Source organism: Sminthopsis crassicaudata, chromosome 3 (genome assembly GCF_048593235.1).
Source record: "Sminthopsis crassicaudata isolate SCR6 chromosome 3, ASM4859323v1, whole genome shotgun sequence".
Taxonomy (NCBI): Eukaryota; Metazoa; Chordata; class Mammalia; order Dasyuromorphia; family Dasyuridae; genus Sminthopsis; species Sminthopsis crassicaudata.
Window position 1 is genome coordinate 357,612,118 of NC_133619.1, and position 24,771 is coordinate 357,636,888.

Consider the following 24,771-nt stretch of genomic DNA (forward strand, 5'->3'; position numbering starts at 1 on the left):
TCTACACTTAAACCTGCTCATTTTTCAGAGCCCAGCACAATCTACAAGAAGCCTTTCTTAACCATTGTAACCCACATTGACTTTTCCCTTTTCTTACTCTTTTAAATCTGCTGTGCATTTCATTTCAATGTCATCTCATCTATAACCTCATCCATTAGATATCTAGGATAGGATGGTCTTCTCTTAAGATAAATACAGATGCATTGATACTATACATCTTCAGATAATTAATATTTGGGATATCCCAAAGGCATCCCATGGGTATTTGTATCCTGCAACACATTAACAATGATACACTGTGCCTAAGAAGCAGCAAAAAGAATATCATTAAAAATGTATTTCCAAATAAAGAGGCATTCTATTATGGAGTGAGATTAAGACATTACCAATGTATAATCCAGGAGAGATTTTGTTGTTCTGATACAGAGCAAGGCCTATAGTTCCTTCGTGGAACTGGTATGAAGCATTTACAGGTTATTAGTAACAATTATAAAAAAATGAGAAAAGAAAGGTAATCAATAACATCCTTACTTTAGAATACTCTCATCAATGAGACTATAAATCCATTGAAACACTGTTACCCTGATAACTACAATGCAATACTACTACAGTGTTGTCCCTCACTAAAAGGTAGAGAATTTTTTTTTTAATATGAACCTACTAACAGATTGCAAGTCAGTCATGTAAGGGCCATCTTTTTTAAATATAGAAAGGTTATTTAAAATGTAAATAGGTTCATTGCTGGAGCAGGTGAACACTGGATCCAATCTCTTGAGCTAACTAAACATCCATTTTTATTTTTTTTTTATTCTCTCTATTCCTTGCGTGGTCATGGGCTTCTCTGTAACTCACAATTCTGATAGGCATCATTATTTCATGTTTTTTTTTTTTAATTTGTTTTTGATATGACTTTTTATATGTACATCACATGTACATTTGCAGCTTTTGTTTGTATAAGATGTGAGCTATTGATCTAAATCCAATATCTTCAATATCGCTATCCAATTTTTCCACTAGTTTCTGCCAAATTTTGAGTCCTTATCCTAGGGATGGTTAGGTTTATTAAATACTATAGTATTTGATGCATTTTCTTTTTTTGTTGTTGTATATATAATCTGTTCCATTGATTGATCTCTCTATTTCTTTACTAATATAACATTATTTTAATAATAATCACTTTGTAATAAATTTTGAGACTAGAAACTACTAAAGCTTTTTCCCCATTTTAAAAATTTCTCTTAGGATTCTTAACCTTAATGTTTTTTTCCTCTGTAAAATGTGCATTATTATTTCTATTTCTATAAAGTAATCTTCCAGTAGTTTGATTGGCTATGGTACTGAATACATATACTGATTTAGAGAGGATTGCCATTTCCTAACAATTAATTGTGTACTTGCTTACATTATAAGGCAACACAACAATCAATAGACTACTGGGCTTGGAGTCAGATGACCTATTTTCAAATTCTGCTTCAAATGCTTACTAGCTTTGCTATGATAGGCAAGTCATTTAATTTTCACATGAAAATAATTATTTTAAGAAAACACTGACCTTTCCTATACAAGTATACTTTTGCTACATAAGGAACAGAAGACTTTGTGGTCCTCATTTCATGCTAATTATATTAAACTATTAATTAACTGTGATTTTGATCACTTTGGAAAACTCAGATCATCTCAATTTCTTTATATCTGAAATTTGAAATTTAGACTATGTACCATTTTAGTTTCCTATTGTAGCTGTGTATGACATTTTGAGTCAACATGGGGATAAGACCATTTTTGCTTTATGCCATTTTGTTACCTTTGACAAATTATTTGTATTTTCTGGGCTATTTTTTTTTCTTTTTAAAAACTATATCATAGTAGAGATTTAAAAGTAAGTAGTGCATTAAATAAAAATTTATATGATCATCCAGATAAATGATATGATAATGTTGAGAATATGTAGGAAAATCAAGATTTGAACTTAGATTCTGACAAAATCTTTAACAAAAAGTTAGTGTTTTCTCAGTGCTCTTTGCAATATTATTTTGTATAAATTATGCTTTATGATCTTTAGGGATTCTAACTTTCTTTGAAGTCAAATAAATTTAAACCAAAATCAGTATCAGACACAGGAATAGGTCACAGGACTCTGATTAGGGCTCATAGTGTTATCATTAGTTAGATTATTTTTAGAATAGGGGCTTCTAATATCACCCCTTTTCTCATTTTTTTTGTGGGTGTGTGAAACTACTCATGTAGTTCTACTTACAGCTTTAAAATTGAATGTCTAAAGAATAGAGAATCAATATCAATTATTTCACTGCCTTATCTAGAAAACAATTTCCTTTGTAATCTGTAGTTATTTAAATTACAAAATAAATGGTTTTTTAATACCTAACTATTTTTTAATCCCTGGAGCATGCTTTGAGAAGGGATCCTTAAAACACATCAGGTAAAAGTCTTAACAGATTAGGGATTGTTCACAGGAGTCTCATTAAGATTCATAAAACCCAGAGTAAGGAAGTAATTCTCATTCTTTTCAGTTATTTCACAGTAGTTTGTTTATAGCAATTTTACTCGAATTATAGCTTTGCTAAACAGGGTTTCTGAGCATATTCAATATGAATTAACTATATTCATTTTAATATTTACTAAGCATCTATTATACAGAAGGTTGTGTGATAGACTCAAAAGATAGGTGGTTATGTTGACAATTAAATGACTCTATGATCTCATCAATGTGGATATTCCCTCTAAGAATTCATATGATAACCCATCTATATCTGCCTACCTTGTGCTTCTCTTATCAATATTTATCCCTGTGAATCTGTCATAAGAGGTCCCATCAACAATATTGGGGACTTCCTCTTAAAGAAGAGTTTCTCAATCTTTTTTGTTTTTTACTTCTGTTTTGTTTTGTTTTGTTTTGTTTTGTTTTTTTTGGTCATAGAATGCTTTGGCAGTGTGATGAAGTATTACAGACTCCTCTAAGAATATATAGAAATAAATGTATATATAATGTGTGTGCATCTGTGCGTCTCTGTGTGTATGTGTATGTAAAATTGTAGAAATGAAAATTTTCAGTTAAAGGCTAATGAAAATAGAGATAAACTTTTTATCACTCCAAGTTCATAGACTCCTTGAAAGCTATCTGTGGGTCCCTTCAATATCTATGAACTTTAGATTAAGAACCACCATCAAGACTTCTTGGTTTTATAGAGCTATCAATAAGGATACAAAGCTGAAAAAAATGCTGTTTTGCTCCTTCTAGGAGACTACAAGCTACAAGAAGAGAAATGACAATTACATAAAAATATAAGACACAATACACGTGATAAAGGGAAAGGAAATGTCTAGATACATTTCTATTAAAGTAATTGAACCAGATGTCCCAATAGCTTCAAGATCTAAATCCTATTAAAGAAGATTCATAGGAACATGGTAGTGGAGCATGCTGGGAAGATGGAGAAATAAGTTAGAAAACTTCACCTCTACAGATTTTTTTCACAAAAAGAACACATTTGTGCTTCAAGATGAACCTAGACTAGTGGAAAAAATGATTTGGGGCATAACAGTGGTTCTCCTGGAACAACCCAAGATCCAAAAAAAGACCACAGGAAAGGGTTTAACCTTTTGCAAACACCTGCAGACTAGCTCTACAGAAACAGCAAATGGAGAGCTCTGACACTAGGTGAGTTCTGCTGAAGCCTCTGCCTGAACCATAAGCACTTTCACCTCCTGGATAGTGTGTGGAATCAGAGGTCCAAGTACAGGAAGACTGAAAGAACTTCTGCTGTCTTAGAATGGCAGATCCAGTTGTGCTGCTGGGAAAAGGCCCTTAGTGAGAAGAAACCAGCACAGAGCAGGTAAATGCATAAGCAGTGGGACAGAATCATTTTTGTGTGGACATTTGAGAATTGTGGATTTTTTAATTTGGAATTCCAAATTTTGAAAACCCCAGGTCAAAGAGAAAATTTTTTCAAGAAACAAGAAAGACTAATTCAAATATGCTGGAGCTATAATTGGAATTATACAGAATTTAGGAGCTGGAATAAAAGATTGAGGCTCTTGGAATAATATATATCAACAATCAAAAAAAGTAGGCCTGTGCCAAAATATTATATCTAGCAAAATTAATCATAATATTGAATAAAAATGAATATTCAATGAACTTGCATATTTTCAAGACTTTATCTCAATCAACCCTAAGATGGGGGTGAAAATTGAAGATTAATTTCAAGGGAGTCAACAAGAACAAATTGTTTATATTTTTTACATGGAAATGTATACCAAATGTTTAAGATTGACATCAGTAATTGGGTAGCTTGAAAGAAAGTGTTATTTGACTGTGAAAAGCAAAACTGGTTAGGAAAATGTAAAAATAGTAATTATGCTTTATGATGGAGGTATAGAGGAAGAACCAACACAGAGACATTGGGGGTGAAAAGGTTGGGTGGATGAAAGGGCAAAAAAAAAAAGTAAGAAAAAAAGGAACATACTATTAGAGATAGGTCATTTTTCTAAACCCATTTAGTACAACTTCTTCATGTCTCATATGAGATAGCTTTAGCTCAGAGAAATTGAGGTATTTATTTGAGACTTTACAAGTAGTAAATATCAGAGGCAGGATTTGAAGCTAGGTTTCCTGACTCAAAAACTGTTGTTGCTGTTGTTGCTGTTTTTTGTCTGTAAGTGCTTTCTTGGCAAAGAATTTGAAAAAACTCAAAGTTTACTTTTGTCCAGGGGAAAAGTAAGAGATGTCAAAGAAGAGATGGCATTTGAACTGGGACTGGAAGAAAGAGAGGTCTTTAAATAGATGGAATTGTGAGGGAAACACATTTTAAATATATCCAAGTATACAAAGAGAAGAGATGGCAGGATATGACTAGTGACAGTTAATAAACTAATTTATCTGTTAATATAGAGTACATGGAATAGTATGAAATTAGAGAAATTAGAGAAATAAGTAGAATCCAGCTTGCAGAAAAACTTAAGTATCAGGATACAGAATTTGGTTTTTATATTATGGTAATGGGAAGTCACTGAATATTTTTTGAGTAGAATGGTTTCATGATGATATCTGTGTTTTTTTGAAAGACAATTGAGTTCTATTGGAAAGACGCATCAGAAATGAGAGAGACAGAAAACAGAGAATCAGCCATTATATCTTGGTGAATAAAAAATCTGAACTAGAGTGGTGCAGAAGAGAAAATGGGTTATGGAGATACTGCTTCCATAGCAATACTTGTCAAGTGATTAAAAATGAGAGGAGTAAAGGATAGGAAAAAGTAAAGAAAAAAAAAAAAGATTGGGATTTTCTGCCTTTGTGATTAGATGACACCATCAACAAAAATAATAAAGATGGGAAGATGGGAGGGGTGTGTGTGTGTGTGTGTGTGTGTGTGTGTGTGTGTGTGTGTGTGTATGTCTGTTGTCAACTTCACATTATATCTAACTTATTTCCATTTAGAATACTAAAAAAAATCATGTTACAAGGGATACCAGAGCTCCATTAATACGTGTTTTTGTTTTGTTTTATAGATGTATATAATGTAGCCCACTGAAGTTAAGTAACATATGGGTAGTAAGTAGTTTAGTCAGAATTTGAAACCAAGTCTTTTTGCTATTTGCCCATATAATGCATACCATACAGTATACGGCACTTTGAGATGAGGGAAATAAAGCTTTCACTTTTCTTTACAAAACATTTTATGGGCAGATGGAGTTTTAATAAGGAATATAGGTCATCAGAATTCAATTAATCTACATACAATATATGTTTAGGATCCATTCAGAAAGTTTGCCACTAGAACATCTGTGACCTGGATTCATCTGCAATTATCGGAATCATATCTTATTTGTGATGAGTATTTATACCAGCATCAAGAAAAGAACTACTCACATGATCCCTAGATAGAATAGAAATGATTCTTTTAACAGTGGTACTTCTTAATTCATAGAAGGGATCTTAGTATCATAGATGTAAATTCCAGAAAGGACCTTAAATGTGAATCTAATCCAAATGCCTAACAATACATTTTTATGCCTTTTCAATAAATAGCCTTTGCTAAAAAAGATCCTCTATTATATCATTATAATGTGTAGATAACTCAGGATTGTCAAAATCTGTGTAAGTATATCAATAAATTCTGGTAGGTTTTGCCGCTAAAACAAACAAAACAAAACAAATCTTATTTTTTAAGGGTTCTGTGATGTCTGTCTGTCTTGCCATGATCAATATAAATACCTTAAGCATGCCACAGATTTTTTTTGGGGGGGAGGAGGATTCTGTAACTTATGAAAAACTGTGCATTGAGACTTGAAAAGGTTAAACTATTTGGGGGGGGGTGAAGACAGTTAATCTCAGAGGTGAAATCGTAAGATATTTTGAAATATTGAAATAATTTTAGGCAATTAGTGAGTTTCAGAAAAGTTGTAGCCCTCCAAAGGTCACAAAGCTACTTAAGAGTGGAATAAGCACTAGAAACATAGGAGCTTAGATCTAAAGCAAAAAGGTATCTCAGAAGCTCCAAGCCCTTCATTTTACAGATAAGAAAACTGAAGCTGGAGAAGGTTGGGGATTTTCCAAAGACCATACATATAGTGCTCAAAAATTTAAGCATAGCTTTTTGAAATGCCAACAGAAATGTTCTTTCACTTGTATTTAACTGTCTTCCTAGAACTGTTTATTTTGAGGAAATGGGAGTTTTTATCCTAGAGAAGTCTCAGTGAGTGACATGATAGTTATCTATATACATTTGAAGGTCTGCCAAATGGAAGAAGAACTACATCCCTTATGTTTGGCCTCAGGTGGCAGAAAGAAATAATATGTTGATGTTGCAAAGAGCTCAATTTAGGATCACCTTTAAAAAATATCTAAACAATAAGAGCTATCCATTGTGGAATGTGCTACCTCTTTAGTTTTAGGTAAACTTTCTCTCCTAATAGGTCTCTTAGGAGAATTTGTAAAACAACTTGTAAGGTATGTTATAGTGAGGATTTAATTATTATTATTTTTAAAATTTTGTATGTAAATTTGACTGGATGACAAAGGTCCCATTTAATTCTCAAAGATTGTGATTCTGTAACTAACTTATTAATTGACTAAATAATTTATTGTCCTTTTATTTCATAACAGGATTCCTTAAGAATTGTTCCCCTAAAAGTTATAGAGATTCAATGCTGTGTTGAAATGCATACTATGTTCTTTCAAGGGAATATAATTCTGCTCTCCCAATGCAACTAACTCTATTATAATATGTCTAGTTCATTTTCTTCCTCTAATGATTGAAGCTACCTGATAAATCCTAGATGAGATATTTACTCTTTAAATCAGAAAGAGCTGTTATTGTAGAGATCCTAATATAGAGGCCCATTAAGCTGCTTTTAAAATAATATTTTTGGGGAAGCTAGGTGGTGCAGTAGATAAAGCACCAGCTCTGAAATCAGGAGGATCTGAGTTCAAATTTGGCCTTAGACACACTACTTCCTAGAGTGTAACCCTGGGTGAGTTGCTTAACCCCAATTGACTCAGCAAAATAATAATAATAATAATAATAATAATAATAATAATAATATTTTGCTGATTGCATTTAAATACAATTGGTCTATCATGCAAATCATTTTTAGATTATTTTATGCACTTTAAATCATTCTGAAAGGAGTTGAACGGCTTTTTTATAATGTGAAAGGGCTTCATGATGCAGAAAAGAAACTGATGTATGGCACTTGCCAGATATATTTTTCTTTGCCTAGATATATTATTTCTTTTCTGATGCCAGGCAATTCAAGCATTCTGAGTGAGGCTTGTGGTAGTCTTATCCTAAAGAGTGTGTTCAAATTTATCAAAGTGGATGACATCATGATTCTTCATTTTCCTGAGCATTAAAATTCACTAGATGATAAGTCAGCAGAACTCCAAAAAATAAGAATAAGTTTGCATATTTTAAAGTGAAGCAACCCAATGAATTTGAAGAACAAAACTTGAATTGATAGGAATACTTCACAGAGAATTTCTTATATAGTATTGTCCTGTTTCCTAACAAAATCCTCACAGTTTTACCATAATCACAATACTATATGTACCTTTTTCTATTTCATCATTCAAGTACATCCACTAGAGAGTAATCAATTTCTTTAAACTTCCAATTACTTACAACCCAAGCAATTCCATCTGTGTTCTGAATTTTTTCAGTCAAAGATTAGCAAAGTCCTTCATGAAAGAGGCAAATAGCATGTCTTGTCAATAGTCTATTAAACTAGACCAAAGATGGAAAGTCCAAATCTTGCTTTTGTTCCCAGTGATGGAAAAAGAATATTGTGAACTAAAATCAACATTCAATTATTCAGAGGTAGATTGGCAAGCCTGTCAAATTTACAGGCCAATATATTTTCATCTTTTCTTCTTATTATCACCCTGCTCCAAAAAAGTTAAGAAGATAAAATTTAATTTTTAAATTTTATTTGTACCTTGGAAGTTTTATTTATTCTTCAATCCCTATATGTATTTACATAGGCATTTGTGTATGAATAGGCATTTACACAAGAGTGTGAATATATATTTACTGATAAATTAACCAATTATTCTTCATATTTTGTTACCTTAAATTCCCTAGTGGCTTCCTTATAATTTTGTAATAATCACATAAATACAGACACAATAACACCCTTCCACATACACATACATATAGTTATCCTGATGCATGATATACATATTTAATATGTATGTGTATATATGTAAAGAGACTACATAAAGAATAACTTTTTCCTCAAATGAACACTTTAAATTGTGATGAATTTTGTTTCAATTCTCCCAGCTCCTCATCCAGTACACACACACACACACACACACACACACACACACACATATATATATATATATATATATATATATATATATATATTTCATAATCACAGAGTATCAGAATGGAAAGGCATCTTGGAATACATCTCTGTTTCTGTCTTTGTCTCTCTCAGCTCTTTAATTCCTCTTTTTCATTTTTTCTTTGTCTCTCTCTTTCTCCTTGTTCCTTTTTTCTCTTTTCCTTTCATTCCCCATTTTATGAATGTAAGAAAATACATACAAAAATTATGATTTTTAAGTTCTACACTTTTGGGGTTTATCTCTGTTTGCTAGTGTCTTTATATTTATCATGTTGTTGAATCCCCATTACTCAAAGTAAATGATACCTGAAATCCATCTCACCTCATAATCAATATCCAAATAATCACCATCTCCTTTAGCCCGAAAATGTTGAGTGTGCTTATCCACTGTAAAGTTCACTTGTTTATTGAACCTCTCAATGAGGACTGAATGCCAGTGCTGGTCATCCAGGAGACTGCCTAGAGTGACTGAAGGCTGGCTATTACTGAAACGACGTTTGCTGTCACCTGCCAAGGATAAAAATAAAGGAGATATAATTATAAGTGAGACTAATAACACTATAATACCAGGGATTTCAGAGAAGCAAATATATACTTAAAAAATAAATATTTATCAGGCACCATGAGAATAGTACATGCCAGGTACTAAGATAAATAAAAAGAATTATTAGACACTCGCTATCCTTTCCAGGCCCCTACTATTTAATTGAAGATATATATATATATATATATATATATATATATATATATATATATATATATATATATATATATATATATATGCAAATACTTTCATATGCAAATTTTCAATAATATGAGGTAGTATTTCACAAGTATCACATGAATAGTGTAAATACCTTCACTGGTGATAGAATGCTTAACTCATAATAGCCATTTTAAAAATATTTGTTGACTTATCAGGAATAGTTTGTGGCATAATATTTGCAATATTTGTAATAACGGTAAAATTTGCAATATTCCTTGAGAATTTTGTAGTATTTTGATTAGTAAGAAGAAGGGAAAGAGCTTTCTAGATCATGACCAAATCAAGAAGATCAGATTAGGACTCTACATTTATGGATTATGACTCTCAGGTTATCTCCCATTTCAATCTTTGGCTTCACATCTCTATATCTCAGATGCAATCTTTTCTTTCCTAAAGAAAGAAGAGCTTCTCCCTTTAGGGAAAAAAAAAATCTATTAAGATTTAAGTACTCTAGTCAAATCAGAGAATCCATGATGAAATAAGTTACTACTTTATGATAGAGAAAACACTTGGTAAGGACTGTGATATTGCTTAGACATGACTAATGTATGCATTTGTTATTTGTGACTAAATACATTTTATTATTATTTTTAACAGGAAGAACTTTGAAAGGAGAGTTTTTGCTAATTTAAATTTTTTAAAAATATTTCTTAAAAATTTACAATTTCTTGGGAACATATCAATATTTTATACCAATCAATGAAGCAAACTATCAATTAAAGGACATTTACTAAGTGACAACTATGTGAAAATAAGTGTACTAAGTGATGAGGATACAATATTTTTAAAAAAAAATCCCTATTCTCAAGGAGCTCCTATTCTAAAGGAAAAGAAAAAATTAAATAATTTTTAAATGTAGTTGGATTGTATTTGAGAGTTTGTAAAATGTTTTTGGTAATGGAAAGTTAGTTTCTGATACTAAAACCTAACATTTCTAATTAGATATGATGATTGCTATATGATTTTGAATTGTGGACAACTACAATTCCTGGAGAATCAATCTATCAACTGGCCAGAATTTATTAAGCATTTTCTAAATTATTCCAAAAACTGAAAGAGAAATGTGATTCACAGAGTGAGAATAAGTAGTTTGTGGTATATTCTCACTTATGCCTTCCACATGAGAAACAGTTTAAAAGAATGTCATCCAATAAATGTGCATGAAAAAGGGAAGTGGCAAGTCATACAATAGAAGCAATACATAAAATATGGAATAAAATGTGGAGTATTGTACTGGTACTTTTGGAATGTCAGGCAGACTAGAGGAAGACTTTCACTGATTCAAATAAATCATAATGGATCACTTATGGGAAGTAGACACTTTGATAATAGATCACATACTTTAAGATGAATTTCATTCTTTGGTTTATTGTATATACTGTATAATAAAAGTGACTTCAAGAGCCCAGGGCATAAACAGTCCATTCAGCACTATTTCCCATACCCACATCAATGAGATTTTATATTTGTCCATTAAAGCATTAAAGATATTTATAATTATATGTTTATAATTATAATAAAGATAATTATAATAATCATTAATGAATTCAAATAAATATAAATCATCATGAACATAATTTACCAAAAAGGGAAAATTATGTCTAAATTAATAAAGTGGTATTTAATTTGTTATTTTTTAGTGCCAGAACACAAATTATCAACAATTTCTTTTAATTTGTAACAGAATTTCAACACCTAGGTGGGAAGTCTTGTTTTAACAAGTCTTAGGGAAAGTTAAATTTAAAAAGATAATTTGGTAGACTAGGAATTTTAGTTTCTCTTCTGACTGGATATATAGTGTGCTTCTCACACTTCTGTTACAGAACAGAAGAATAATTTTAGGATGTCCTATATCACAATGACATTTTGATTTTCAAAAATTATACAAAATACTTAGTCTTAAGGAGAGTATCAGACTAAATTGTTTATAAATCCACATCTAGAAAAATGGAAAATTTAGTTCACATCCTGTCTCTCAAAACCATGTATGAAAATTCAACCTTTATTTTACTTTTCAAGGCAGGGTAAAAAAAGAGAAACAAGTCAACAACAACAACAAAAAAAAAAAAAAAAAAAAAAAACATCTTTTTATCATTTGGGAAAGGATATCCCTAAATGGATGTCCATAAATTGCAGCTTCTAAATGCACAATCATCTTTTTAAAATTTTACTATTATGAAAATGCTTGTTTTTTCTATAAATATTTATGTATATGATATATAGATATGCTTGTTTTGTTCCATAAATATTATATATAATATATGTATACTATATATACATTATATATCACACAATTACATTACAAATTATATAATACACACGCAAGGGAAAAAGGGAAAAAAGAGATGGCATGCTTATCAAATATATAGATGACAAGGCAGATAATGCACAATATGATCAAATCAAAATCCAAAATATTTTTAACATTCTAGAGATTAATATTTTTTGTTCAACCATTTTTGATCATGTCCAACTCTCTGTGGCCCCACTTTGGTATTTTCTTGGAAAAGATACTAGAATGACCCATCATTTTCTTCTCAAGTTCATTTTACAGATGAAGAACTGAGACAAACAGGATTAAGTGACTTGTCCATGGTTACACAAAAATTATCTTGTGCTGAATGGCTGAATTTGAACTCAGGTAGATAAGTCTTCTTGGTTCCTAGTGTAGTATTCCGGCCACTGCCCTACTTGTCTGTTTTATAGGTTGAAATTAATAAAAATAATTTTAATAGATAGAAATTAAGGTTTTATGCTTTAATTCAAAGAATGTTACTACCTTAGGATGAGGTAATTATGATTAAATAGAAAAGTTTTTGAAAGGGATTCTAAGCATTTTAATGGGCTACTACTAATTCATTATAAGTCAGTAGTGTAATTTGGCAGCTAAAAAACATATATAATGTAATCTTAGCCTGGAATGAATGGCAGAGCTTCCACAAATAAAGAATTGAGAGTTCTATTCACTTATCAGATCACCTCTGGGGAATTGTGTTCAGTTCTGAATGCCATAGCTCAAGAAGAACATAAATAATCCAGAAAGAATTCATAGGGAGGAAATAAAGATAGTGAAGGATATTAAACTCATGACATATGAGGAGCAATTGAAGACATTAGGACATTTATTCTAGAAAATGTAAATGATTGTTATTTTCCAAGATTGACAGGACTCAGGTCATGGAATCCTTAATATTTTTCATCTATGCTTTAATTAGAATTCATTATTCTCTATAGAGTTTGCTAGACTTTCTGAGGTCTTTTCCAAATTTAAAAATGTGTGATTCCATGAAATGTTATTACTATCATATATATTGTGTTTCTATATTTTGTTTAAACAAAACTATACATTTTCTTTAATCCATTTTGCTCAGTAAACTCCTAAGAAATCAAAGCAATCTGGGTAAAACACTAGGATACATTTTTTAGTCACTTATTTGAATTATTAAAAGCCCTAAGGTTACTTCTGTACTGCAAGAGTTTTGTAAGCAATTATCTTCATTATATTTTCTGAACAAAACCACTTTTACTTTCTGGACAGAAAAGAATTTCATGAACTCATGGTAAATGAATTGAGTAGAACCAAGAGAACCGAGTAGAACACAACAAGATTATGTGATGATCACGGATGGAGTCAAGTTGGTAGAGACTAGACAATTGTTTGAGCTCTTCTTAGCTTCCTTCAGATCAATACCAGATCAATCCTCTGAATGGGTTTTAGAGTAACAGTAACCATAAATATTTGTAGTGCAACAAATCTAGCAGAAGATATTTTAGAAGAACTTCCAAAAAGTCTGTCTCAATGGGGCAGGAGTGGGGGTATATTGTCCAGCACAGCCCCATCACAGTCCAGGGAGAGCCAGGGTTGATTAGCCTCTGTGTTCAGGGGGAATGCAGTGAAAGACTCTTAGGCAAATTGCAGCAGCATTTGCTACACTGTTTCAGAAGTCAGTAGATCAGCAAACTAGCTTGAGACCTCCAACAGAACTATAGAAGGGAAATAGTGAGCTTCTGAACCCTAACATAACAAGTAGGAGTTGGCCATGCTCGCCAAGCATGAGAAGAAAGCTGCCAGCAACAGTCCCAGGGCAACATAAATCCACTGCATTCTATAGAGGAAGCTTGGGAGAATCTCCTCTTTGTCCTAAGAACAGATAGCAACCTTTCAAAATTAGCAAAAAAAAGCAAAAAGAGCTCTGATGATTGATAGATTTTATGGAGACAAGAAACAACAGACTTCAAACCCAGAGGAAACTGAATGCAAAATGTCTCCAAATGAAGTCTCAAAGGATGATATGAGTTGGTCTCCATCTCACAAGGCTCTCCTGGAAGAATTCCAAAAGGATCTTAAAAGAGAATGGGAAAATGGGGAAAGGAAATGAAAACTCTAATAAAGCTTCAGATCACAGAAATGATCTAAAGAAAAATCAATCTTTAAGAATAGTTTAGGTGAAATCGAAAAAGAAAACAATTTTTTTGGAAAGCAGAATTTGTGAAATAGAAAAAAAATTAAATGAACAAAACAACTCATTTAAAAGTTTAACTGGCAAAATGCAAAAGATTTTAAAACACTAATTGAAGAAAATAATTCACTAAACATTAGAAGTGAACAAATGGAATGAATGATTCAATGATACATCAAAAATAAGTCAAATAAAACAAAAAAAAAATTGAAAAAATGCAAGAAAATGTAAAATACATCAGACAACTGACCTGAAAAATGGATCCAAAGAAGACAATCTAAGAATTAATCAACTACCTAAAAATCACATGAGAAAAAGAACCTAGACAATATCTTTCAAGAAATCATCCTGGAAAACTGCCCTGGTGTCCAAGAATCAGAGGGTAAAATAGCCATTGAAAGAATCCAATGATCACCTCCGGACAGAAACCCCAAAATGAAAAGACCATAGGATATTATAGCTAAATTTCAGAATTATTAGATAAAGGAGAAAATACTGCAAACAACAGAAAGAAACAATTCAAATATTGAAAAGCCATAATCAGGATTACACAGGACCTAGTAGGTTTTCACTTTGAAGGATCAAAAGGTCTGGAATATATATTCTAGAGTACAAAGGAACTTGGACTGCAGCCAAGAATCAATTATCAAGCAAAATTAAGCATTATCTTTTGGGAGAAAGATGGCCATTCAATGAAATAGGGGATTTTCATTTATTTCTGATGAAATAGAGTTGAACAGAAAAGTAAACCAAAAACTAAAATTAAGGAAGCTGAATAATCTAGCTCTAAAATACAAACAACCAATCATAGAAAAAAATTGATAATTTCATCCAAGAATGACAATAATGAGAAAGTATATCAAAATTTATGGGATGCAGCTAAAGCAGTTCTTAGGTAAAATTTTATATCTTTAGATGCTTGCTTGAATGAACTACATAAAGCCAAGATCAGTGAACTGGGCATGCAACAAAAAAGCTAGAAAAATAACACATTAAAAAATAACCAAATACATATCAAATTTAAAAGTCTGAAAATAAAAGAAATAATAAAATTTAAGGTAAGAAAAATATTGAACTAATTAATAAAATTAAGAATTAGTTTTATGAAAAAAACAACAAAATAGAAAAATCTTTAGTTAATTTGATCAGAAAAGGGAAAAGAAGAAAAGCACTTGCTAGTATCAGATATAAAAAGGGTAAACTCTTCCCATTGAAGAGGAAATTAGAGCAATAATTAGTATCTATTTTGTTCAATTATATACCAATAAATCTGATAATCTAAATGAAATAAATACTTATAAAATATAGCTTGTCCAGATTAACAGAGGAGGAAATAAATTACTTATAAAGCCTCATTTTAGAAAAAGAAACAGAACAAATTATTAATCAACTCCCTAAGAAAAAATCTCCAGAACCAAATAGATTTACATGTGAATTCTACCAAACATTTAAAGAACAATAAATTCCAATATAATGCAAACTATTTGGAAAAATAGGAAAAAAATGTGTCCTACCAAATTTCTTTTATGACACAAATATGGTGCAGATACCTAAACCACATGAGGTCAAAACAGAAAAAGAAAATTATAGACCAACTTTTCTAATGAATATTGATGCAAAAAATTTTAAATAAAACATTAGCAAAGAGATTCCAGAAAGTTATTCCCAGGATAATATTCCATGACCAAATAAATTTATGCAAATAAAAAGTGCAGAAATGCAGAGCTATTTAAATATTAGGAAACTATTACCATAATTGACTGTATCAATAGCCAAACTAATGAAACTCATGATCATCTCAATAGATTCAATAAAAGCATTTGACAAACTCTGATATTCATTCCTAGTAAAACACTAGAGAACATAGGAAGAAATGGATTTTTCCTTAAAACAATCATTTGCATCTATCTAAAATCATCAGCAAGCATCATATGAAATAGGGATAAACTAAAAACCAATCCCAATAAGAACAGAGGTGAAACAGGATTGCCTACTATCTCTATTACTATTTAATATTGTATTAGAAATGTTAGCTTTAGCAATAATAGAAGAAAAATAAATTAAAGGAATGAGTAGATAATGAATAAACCAAATTATCAGTTTTCAGATGATATAATGGTATACTTAGAGAATTCTAAAGAATCAACTAAAAAACTTCTAGAAACAATTCACAACTTCAGCAAAGTTCCAGAATACAAAATAAATCCATATAAATTATCAGCATGTCTATATCTATACATTACCAACAAAGTCCAGCAGCATGACATATAGAGAAATTCCACTTAAAATAACTATAGATAATATAAAATATTTTGGAGCCTATCTGCCAAGACAACAGCAGGAACTATATGAACAGAAGTATAAAACACTTTCTATACAAAGTCAGATCTAATCAAATGGAAGAATACCAAGTGCCCAAAGGTAGGCCAAGCTGAAATACTAATAATGACCTTTGTACCTAAAGTATTCTACTTATTTAGTGTCAAACAAATCAAAACCCCAAAAAGTTATTTTACAAAGCTAGGAAAAATAATAACAAAGTTCATCAGAAAGAAAAAAGGTCAACAATTTCAAGGGAAATAATGAAAAAATGCAAATGAAGGTGGCCTATTGTATGAGACCTAAAACTATCTTATAAACACCAGAAATCAAAACCATTTGGTACTGGCTAAGTAATAGGGGAGATTCACAAATACAAAAGTACAGTAATCCGGTGTTTGAGAAATCCAAAGACCCTAGCTTCTGGGATAAGTACTCACTTTTTGACAAATTGCTGGGAAAATTGGAAAATAATATGGCAGAAACTGTGCATTGAAAAACATCTAATACCCTATACCACAATAAGGTCAAAATAGGGATCATAATTTAGACATAAAGAGTGATACCATAAGCAAATTAGAAGAACAAATGATAGTCTGCCTCTCAGATCTGTGGAGAAGACCAAAAAAAAAAGAACTAGAGTACAGTATGAAATGCAAAATGAATATATATATTTTTTTATTGTATGAAATTAAAAAGGCTTTGTACAGACCAAAACCAATGCAGACAAGATTAGAAGGGAAATAGAAAACTGGGAAAAATCTTTACATCCAAAACTTCTGATAAAGGCCTCATTTCTAAAATATGTAGAGAATTTACTCAGATTTATAAGAATACAAGCCATTTCCCAATTGTGAAGTGAACCAATCATTCTGGAGAGCAATTTGTAACTATGCTCAAAGGGGCATCAAATTATACATACCCTTTGATCCAATAGTGTCTCTACTGTGCCTATATCCCAAGATTATAAAAAAGGAAAAAAAGACCCACATATGCAAAAATGTTTGTAGCAACCATTTTTTTTTTTTTTTTTTTTTTTTTTTTTTTTTTTTAGTGACAAGGACCTGAAGACTGAGTGATTGTCCATCAGCTGGGAAATGGCTGAATAAGTTATAGTATATGAATGTTAACCAATATTATTGTTCTATAAAAATGGTCAACAGGATTATTTCAGATGGATTCAGCAGGATGACTTGCTGTCTTGGGGAATTTGTGGGGGAAGATGGGGAAAAAAATTGGAATAAGATTTTGCAAGGATGAATGTTGAAAAATATCTTTGCATATCTTTTGAAAATAAAAGGCTACAGAACAAAAAATTATGTGGTGATCAAATGTGATGGACTTGACTCTTTTCAACAATGAGATGATTCAGGTTCACAATAGACTTGTGATGGAGAGAGCCATCTACCTCTAGAAAGAGGAATAGACAGTTTGAGATCCAACATAGTATTTTCACCTTTTTTATTGTTGCTTGTTACTTTTTTTTTCTTTCGCATTTTTTCCCTTTTTGATCTGATTTGTCTTGTGTAGCATGATAAATATAGAAATATGTTTAGAAGAATTTCTGTTTATATTAGATTACTTGCTGTCTAAGGGAGGGGAGTGGGAGGAAGGGAGAGAAAAAAAAATTGAAACACAAGGTTTTGCGAGGGTGAATGTTAAAAACTATTATTCCATGTATTTTAAAAATAAAAAAGCTCTTAAAAGAAAAAATTATAAAGTTTACTTTCTTTTCATGACATAAAAATATTCATAGGATCATAAAATGAGAGTAAGAAAGAGCCCCAATGTTAATTTAGGAAACCCTACTTCACTTTGCAGGTGAGAACACCAAGTCTAGTGTTCTTTTTATCACTATTCTGGGAAATACATACAAATGATTAAACTATAGAAAAGTAAAATGGACAAATTTAATTTCATTTATCAGAGATGAGAAATCTACATATATGCTATACCTTGTAATATGCTTAGTTTGTTAGTGTGAACAATATTAATTATTTATTCAATCAGCAAGTCTTCACTGATGAAATACTATATACTACCCTAGTATGTGGTAGGTATATAGTGAACAGAAGAAAAGAAAAACGACTCCTTTAATCTCTCCAAATGTTTTCAGACAGATGAGATTAATTGATTTATTTATTGGTTAAGATTAAGTAATCAGAATGAATGAGCACCAATAGTAGCCATGAAATGATATTAGAAAGATTCTCAGAGATGCAAAGTTTTAACTAGTAATTATGGCCAATTAGTGAATAAGCCATGAGGTTTTTAATTTTTATAAATATTTAATCTAACAAATTTAATGATATAATCCATTGTTTCAACCTACTGAGAGAATTCCATAATGCCCTTAAAATTCTTGTTCTGTCTTAGTTGTGGTTCATAAGGAAGCCTCAAGTTAGATTGATTTTATCTGACTTTAGAACCAATTGATATTAAATAACACCCTAATATCTTCCTTGTTGGGCACAGATTTTTTTTGCCTTATATGTGTTTGTCTTTCATGTAATGTTTTCCAGAAAATGAAACTTTTCTCTGTCATTTTTTAATTTCACCATCTTCACAATATCTATTTTTAAAGCAAAATTTCCATCCTATCATTTTAATGAAATACTAAATATGAGGGGGGTGGATCATGTTCATGACAAACTGTGACTTATTTTTCCTCTGCAGTTTGGCTACTTTTCAGGTTTCTTCCTCCACCAATGAGCTATATTTTCCATTCCTATGAACTCTGTTTTCTGTGTGCTACAAAGATATATGGTGCTTTTTCCTTTCCTTCAAAAGAATCTTTGATCCTATGGAAAGGCTGAGTCATGAGCCACCCAACTTGGGGGTTCAATTAGAGGAATACAATAAAGGCATACAATGAATGCATAAGGACTGAGGGAAAAAAGCCCTAATATCTGTGAGTTGAAAGCTAAGCAAACACACTTATTGTTGGTAATGATAGTCTTGCTTTAACCTAGCTAATATACTTTTAACAATCATAAAAACATGCAAACACCCACATATATACATATACACAAATATATTTTTCTCTTACTTATTGGAAAAAAATTTGAAAAATAAAGGGTAAATAAAATCCCACTTCATACATGTACATAACATTTACACAAACACTAGACCCTACCTCCCTAGCCCCACACCAAATATAATCAAATTTTTTTTAAGTTAAAGAAATTGTCTTTATCACAATCCAGTCTGATTTTTTAAGATATTCATTTAAAATATATACAACATGATATTTAATGAGAGTCAAGATATAGTGGATATATTTTTATATCTTTAATATGACTTTTTATAAGAAACTGGGGGACAGGGAATATTGTATACATTTGATTATTCTTATGTTATCAATTTTTATGTTTCTATTTGTTCAACTTGAACTTCCTTCACAAAATTGGTTAAACAGTTCTCAAAGTGGTGTATTCTCAAAAAGGGGATAATTTATGCTACATTCTAATTGCTTCCATCAAAGAAGCATTGTAAGATCAAAGTTGAATGTTCTAGCTTTCATTATCATCTCATTTGAAGAAGGACAGAAATGATAAATCTTACCCAAATTGACATGTAAGGAGAGTTTCCCCTTCTGGAGCTCAAGTGTAATGTAATCTCCATGCTGGCCTTCTCCATGGAACAAGACCCCATCTCCTTGCATGCTCTTGAACTTCAACGAAATCACATCTTTAAAAGTACTCATCAACTTCTGATTGAATCTGTATAGGAGGGAGCTTCTGCCATCAAAATCAGCAATATCCGATTCTGAAGGAGGAGTGAGAGAGAAAAGAAGAAGAGAAATCAAATATGGCCATATATTTTTTTTAGTTGACAATAAATTCAAAGGTTCTAACTAGAAATCCCAAAACACTTTTACCCTATCATTACACTATAGACTCCTCATTTCTTAATAAAATGTAAATTTCTTGAAGATACAGACTATCTTACTTTTAGTATTTAGTATTTATAAACCCTATTTTTAGAATAGTGCTGGACAAATAACAAAAACATGATAAATGATCCTTTGTTTATTTAAGTATCAATTGACAGTATTTGTATAAATACTCAAACATACTCTGTAGGCTTTTGTTTGTAGCATTGGTAGCTACTAAACTAAAGGATGGGTGTGATTCATCAACTAGCAAAAACTGAACATAGATCTTCTAAAGTCCTTCAAATTTATAAGAAAATCTGAGTAGAAATGTGAACCTAGAAGGATCTTCATTTCCTCAAATTTAGCTTTAAATAATTGTACTTTGTGTATCATAATTTTAAGGAAAGCTAGTGTTAGCAGAAATACCAGAAAATGCAGTCCTTCACAGGGCAAATTAAAATTATTGGTCTGTGTACATACTATTATAAGTATAAGCAGATTGTTAAATAGTCTTTGTGAATCTTATGATTCTTTTTAAAAATATTCCTCAATGACACGTAAAAACAATTTTAATGTTCTTTTTTATAAATTTTGAGTTCCAAATTCTTTTCTTCTGCCTTTCCTACTTCCGTTAATTTTATTCAAGTGGAGTCATGCAAAACATATGTCCATGATAGTCATATTTTGAAGGAAACACAGACAAATCAACAATAAGAAAAACTGCTGTGAACTTCTATCAGTTATTTCCCTAGAACCAGAAAGCATTTTTCATCATAAATCCTTAGGGATTGTCTTGGATCCATTAATTGCTGAAATCATTATTAAAAGAAAAGTCATCTGGATTTCAGAGAGCTTAGAAAAACTCCTAGTAAGTGTACTCTCTCCACCAATTATTATCCAATCTATCTATGACTCAATTGTTTAGTTTAGAAATTTCTGGAGTCACATAGTTGACTTGCCCAACTTCTCATAATTAGTGAACAGCAGAGTCCAGTTTTGAGGCTTTTGACCTCTTCAAGGACAAAGTACAAGTAATAATAAGCTACTCCAAAGAATTTGTATTCTACTGGGGGAGGTGATATTTAAGTATGTTGAAAATATATACAAAATAAATGCAAGGTATTTTGACAGGAGAGGGACTAGAAGCTTGAGAACTCAGCAAGAGTCTTGTAGAAAGAGTCACTTGAATTGAGCTTTGAAGAAAAGTTGGAGCTGGAGTGGGAGAAGAGGAAGTGAATTCCATGCAACAAGGATATAGAGATAGGAATCTAATACAATATCTAAGGAAAAATAAGAAAATCAGTTTGGATAAAACATATAAATATAAAAAACTTCCATGTACTGTGAAGAGTGGTGGATTTAGAGATTAAAGGACAAGTATTCAAAGCCTTTCTCATTAATTTACTCAATGTATGATGGTGGGCACAACTTTAACTCTCATTCATTATAGAAAAGGAGAAGACTTGTTCTGATGACTTCCATGGTCTTTTCCAAATCTAAATCTATGATTCTATGAGGAATATATAAAAAGACTGAAAATATAGATTGGAACCAGACTGGGTAGGGTTTTAAATGGAACAAAAGAGAAATTTATATGTGATATTAGAGAAATAGAAAAGCACTGAAGTTAATGTTACTTTTTTAGTTTATATATTCATAACATAATTTATATTATGGTTATTCTTATATATAACTCATCTTACATTCAACATTGTGTTTTTTAAAACATGGAATTCATCTTATTTAATTAAATCTTATAGAAGATAAGTCTTCTATAAGATATTGCACTTATTGAGTGGCTGGTAAATACTTGTTAAATTGAGTTGCTTTTTATAGTAGGCTCACAGGTAACTAGGTAAGTTAACTTAGAAAAGAATCTTAACTTCTTTTATCTATAATTTCCTCATTGGTAAAATAGAATAGCATCTAAAATTTGTTTTGCTCATAGGGTTGCTAAAGAATTAAATGAGATAAAATCTTTTAAAATTTCTGAAATTAAAATACACTCTATCAGTATAACTTTGCTCTTTCTCTCCTCCTACTGGTAATTATCTCAGTCCCATGAATTTAAATCCCTTTGATAAGCGCTCTTCTTCCTTAGTACCCTATAAGTAAAAAGTTGGCCAATTTAATTAACAATATGTATGATAACTAGGTATTCCACTACCTGGTGGATATATTGGTACCTTAAGTAGAGACTTTCAGATGCTCTACTCAAAAGTCATCAGTTGAAGTTCTATCACAAGGAACTATGGGATTATTTAAACTAGAAACATCAGAGTCCCTTATTATGACTCTTCTATTTATATGGGAGATAGTATGGCATAGTGGATTGAGAGCCCTACCTAATATAGTTCTGTGATCATAGACAAGTCACTTAACTTAGTGTTCTATGTAACTCACTAGATTGTAAGTTGTAAAAAAGGGCACATACTAGAATAGAAAAAAGTTTTTTTTTTTTTTTTTTTTTTTTTTTTTCATGCAGGAGTTCCTTATTCTCATGATAGCATGACTTCAGATCATATTCTTTATTTAATTGTGTTCATTGTAGAAATTGGAACTGGACTATATTTTGATGGTAATCATGAACAGTTTGTTTTGAAATTCCATAATTCAAAAACTTGTACCACTCAACAGATTGAAGATCCCAGTTCCTGCCTGACAATATAAGACATCTTAACTTGACTTTCTAAAATATTTTATTGCTTTATTTCAAATGGTTTTCTCTGCAATCCTATGTATTTTATATTAGAATTAAGAACATTATTCTGAGATTGGCTTTACTGGACTGGCAAAGAGGATTGCATAGTATAGGTTAAAAATCCCAGCCATAATAGTTCCATGACCTATAATGGCTTTTAAAAAATCATCATCTGCTAGCCAATCTGTTGAGGATAAAGTCTAGTGTATAACTCAGCATGTCTGGAGAAAATAATCAGTCAGTCAATAAACATTTGTTAAGTAATTGACTATGTTCCTAGTACTAGTCTAGTACTAGGGATACAAATCAAAGAGAAAAAAAAAAATCTATGCCCTGAAAGAGCAGAGGAATTAAAATGCACATATATGATATTTATAGAATAGATAGAAGGTAATCTCAGATGGGAAGGCATATGAAAATTTTCAGGCACATGCTCAAAGATCTCCCAGCTTAGTAAGGTCTGCTAGAACTACCACCAACTGTCAAAGGTTTTGAAAACCAGGCCCATCTTCATGATATCATGAGACTTTAGTAATAAGACTTTAGACTTTAATGGAGGTTTGAAATTCCATTGTAGAGTGGAAATAAGCTCAGTTGGTCATCTGAACTTTAGAGAGAATAAACAACAACAACAACAACAACAACAAAACACCGAACATTTTCAAGAGTCTTATACCCCATTTTGAGATTAAATTCTATATCATCCATGTGCTCATTAATGTAGAGATTTAACAGATTACCTTTGGTAAGTGCTAAATTAACCTGCAGAAGAAATTAATTTAATCCTTTAAATACTACCATGATCCAATGATAGTAATACTTTGCTGATGAGGAAAGTTCAGCCAAGCATCATGGGACCTTTATAACATTAATTAAGCCACATAGAAATTCATTAGCCATTTCACAGATGAAGAAACAAAGGAAAAGAGGGTTGAGAGAAGTAAAGAATGAGAAAGAAGAAGATTGAAAGGGGATGGGTTGGAGGAAGAGTTACAAAGAAAGACAGAAACAGAGACAGAAAAGGAGAAAAATGCAAACTGAGACAAAAAAAAAATTGAAGTTTTAATTTTAACTGGAAACAGACAATAATAAGGATATTTAAAGACAGTGTCTATTGAAAAATATTCAATGTATACCATCTGATAAAAATAATGGGCAATATTTATAAATGCCCCTGCTCTGAGGGAAGAGACTTCTTTTTTTTTTTTATTATTTGCAATGAGGGTAACTGTTTTGTTGTACTTGACACTGAATTTCGATTTTAGATCATGAAGGAATTTTATTTCAAAGAAACCAGTTGTAGAAATCAAAATCAAGTTTTGTAGTGATTATGGTGACACTTCAGGAGGGAGCTTCTCTTAACAAAAATTTGCCTATGAAAGCAAAGGACAGAGAGAAAAGAGTGGGCAAATGTTAAGAAAGTTGTCACTAGGACTCATACTCATGTGTGTATATGTTTGTAAAATATGTATATACATGAATATACAAAGACATATATATAATGAGATCTATATATTTATATTGAGAAAAAAAGAGAAAGACCGAAAGACAGACAGAAAGATGGAGAGAGTCTTAAGTGACTTGTCCATGATAGTACTATTTGAGTAATAAATTAATGCAATTAAATTAGAATTGAAATTTCCTCTATCAGCACAGATCACAAATGGTTTTGCAAAGCAGAGACCTAAAATATTGCCTAGGGTATCATCATCAGTATTAGCATTATCTATAAACATTCATTTAAATGACTACTGTGTCAGACACTGTTTTAAGTGTT

At 31.2% G+C, this 24,771-nt stretch overlaps 1 protein-coding gene across 3 annotated transcripts in view; it reads right to left on the minus strand.

Annotated features, from left to right (window-relative positions):
* Positions 1–24,771, minus strand: part of CNTNAP5 (contactin associated protein family member 5) — a 949,942-nt gene that overhangs the window by 542,106 nt on the left and 383,065 nt on the right. For all 3 annotated transcript variants that reach the window (XM_074301761.1, XM_074301760.1, XM_074301762.1), the window contains exons 5-6: positions 19,981–20,184; positions 9,194–9,378 (exon numbers count right to left, since the gene is read on the minus strand). In XM_074301761.1, coding sequence (XP_074157862.1) covers positions 9,194–9,378; positions 19,981–20,184 — 389 coding nt within the window. The remainder of the gene's footprint in view (positions 1–9,193; positions 9,379–19,980; positions 20,185–24,771) is intronic.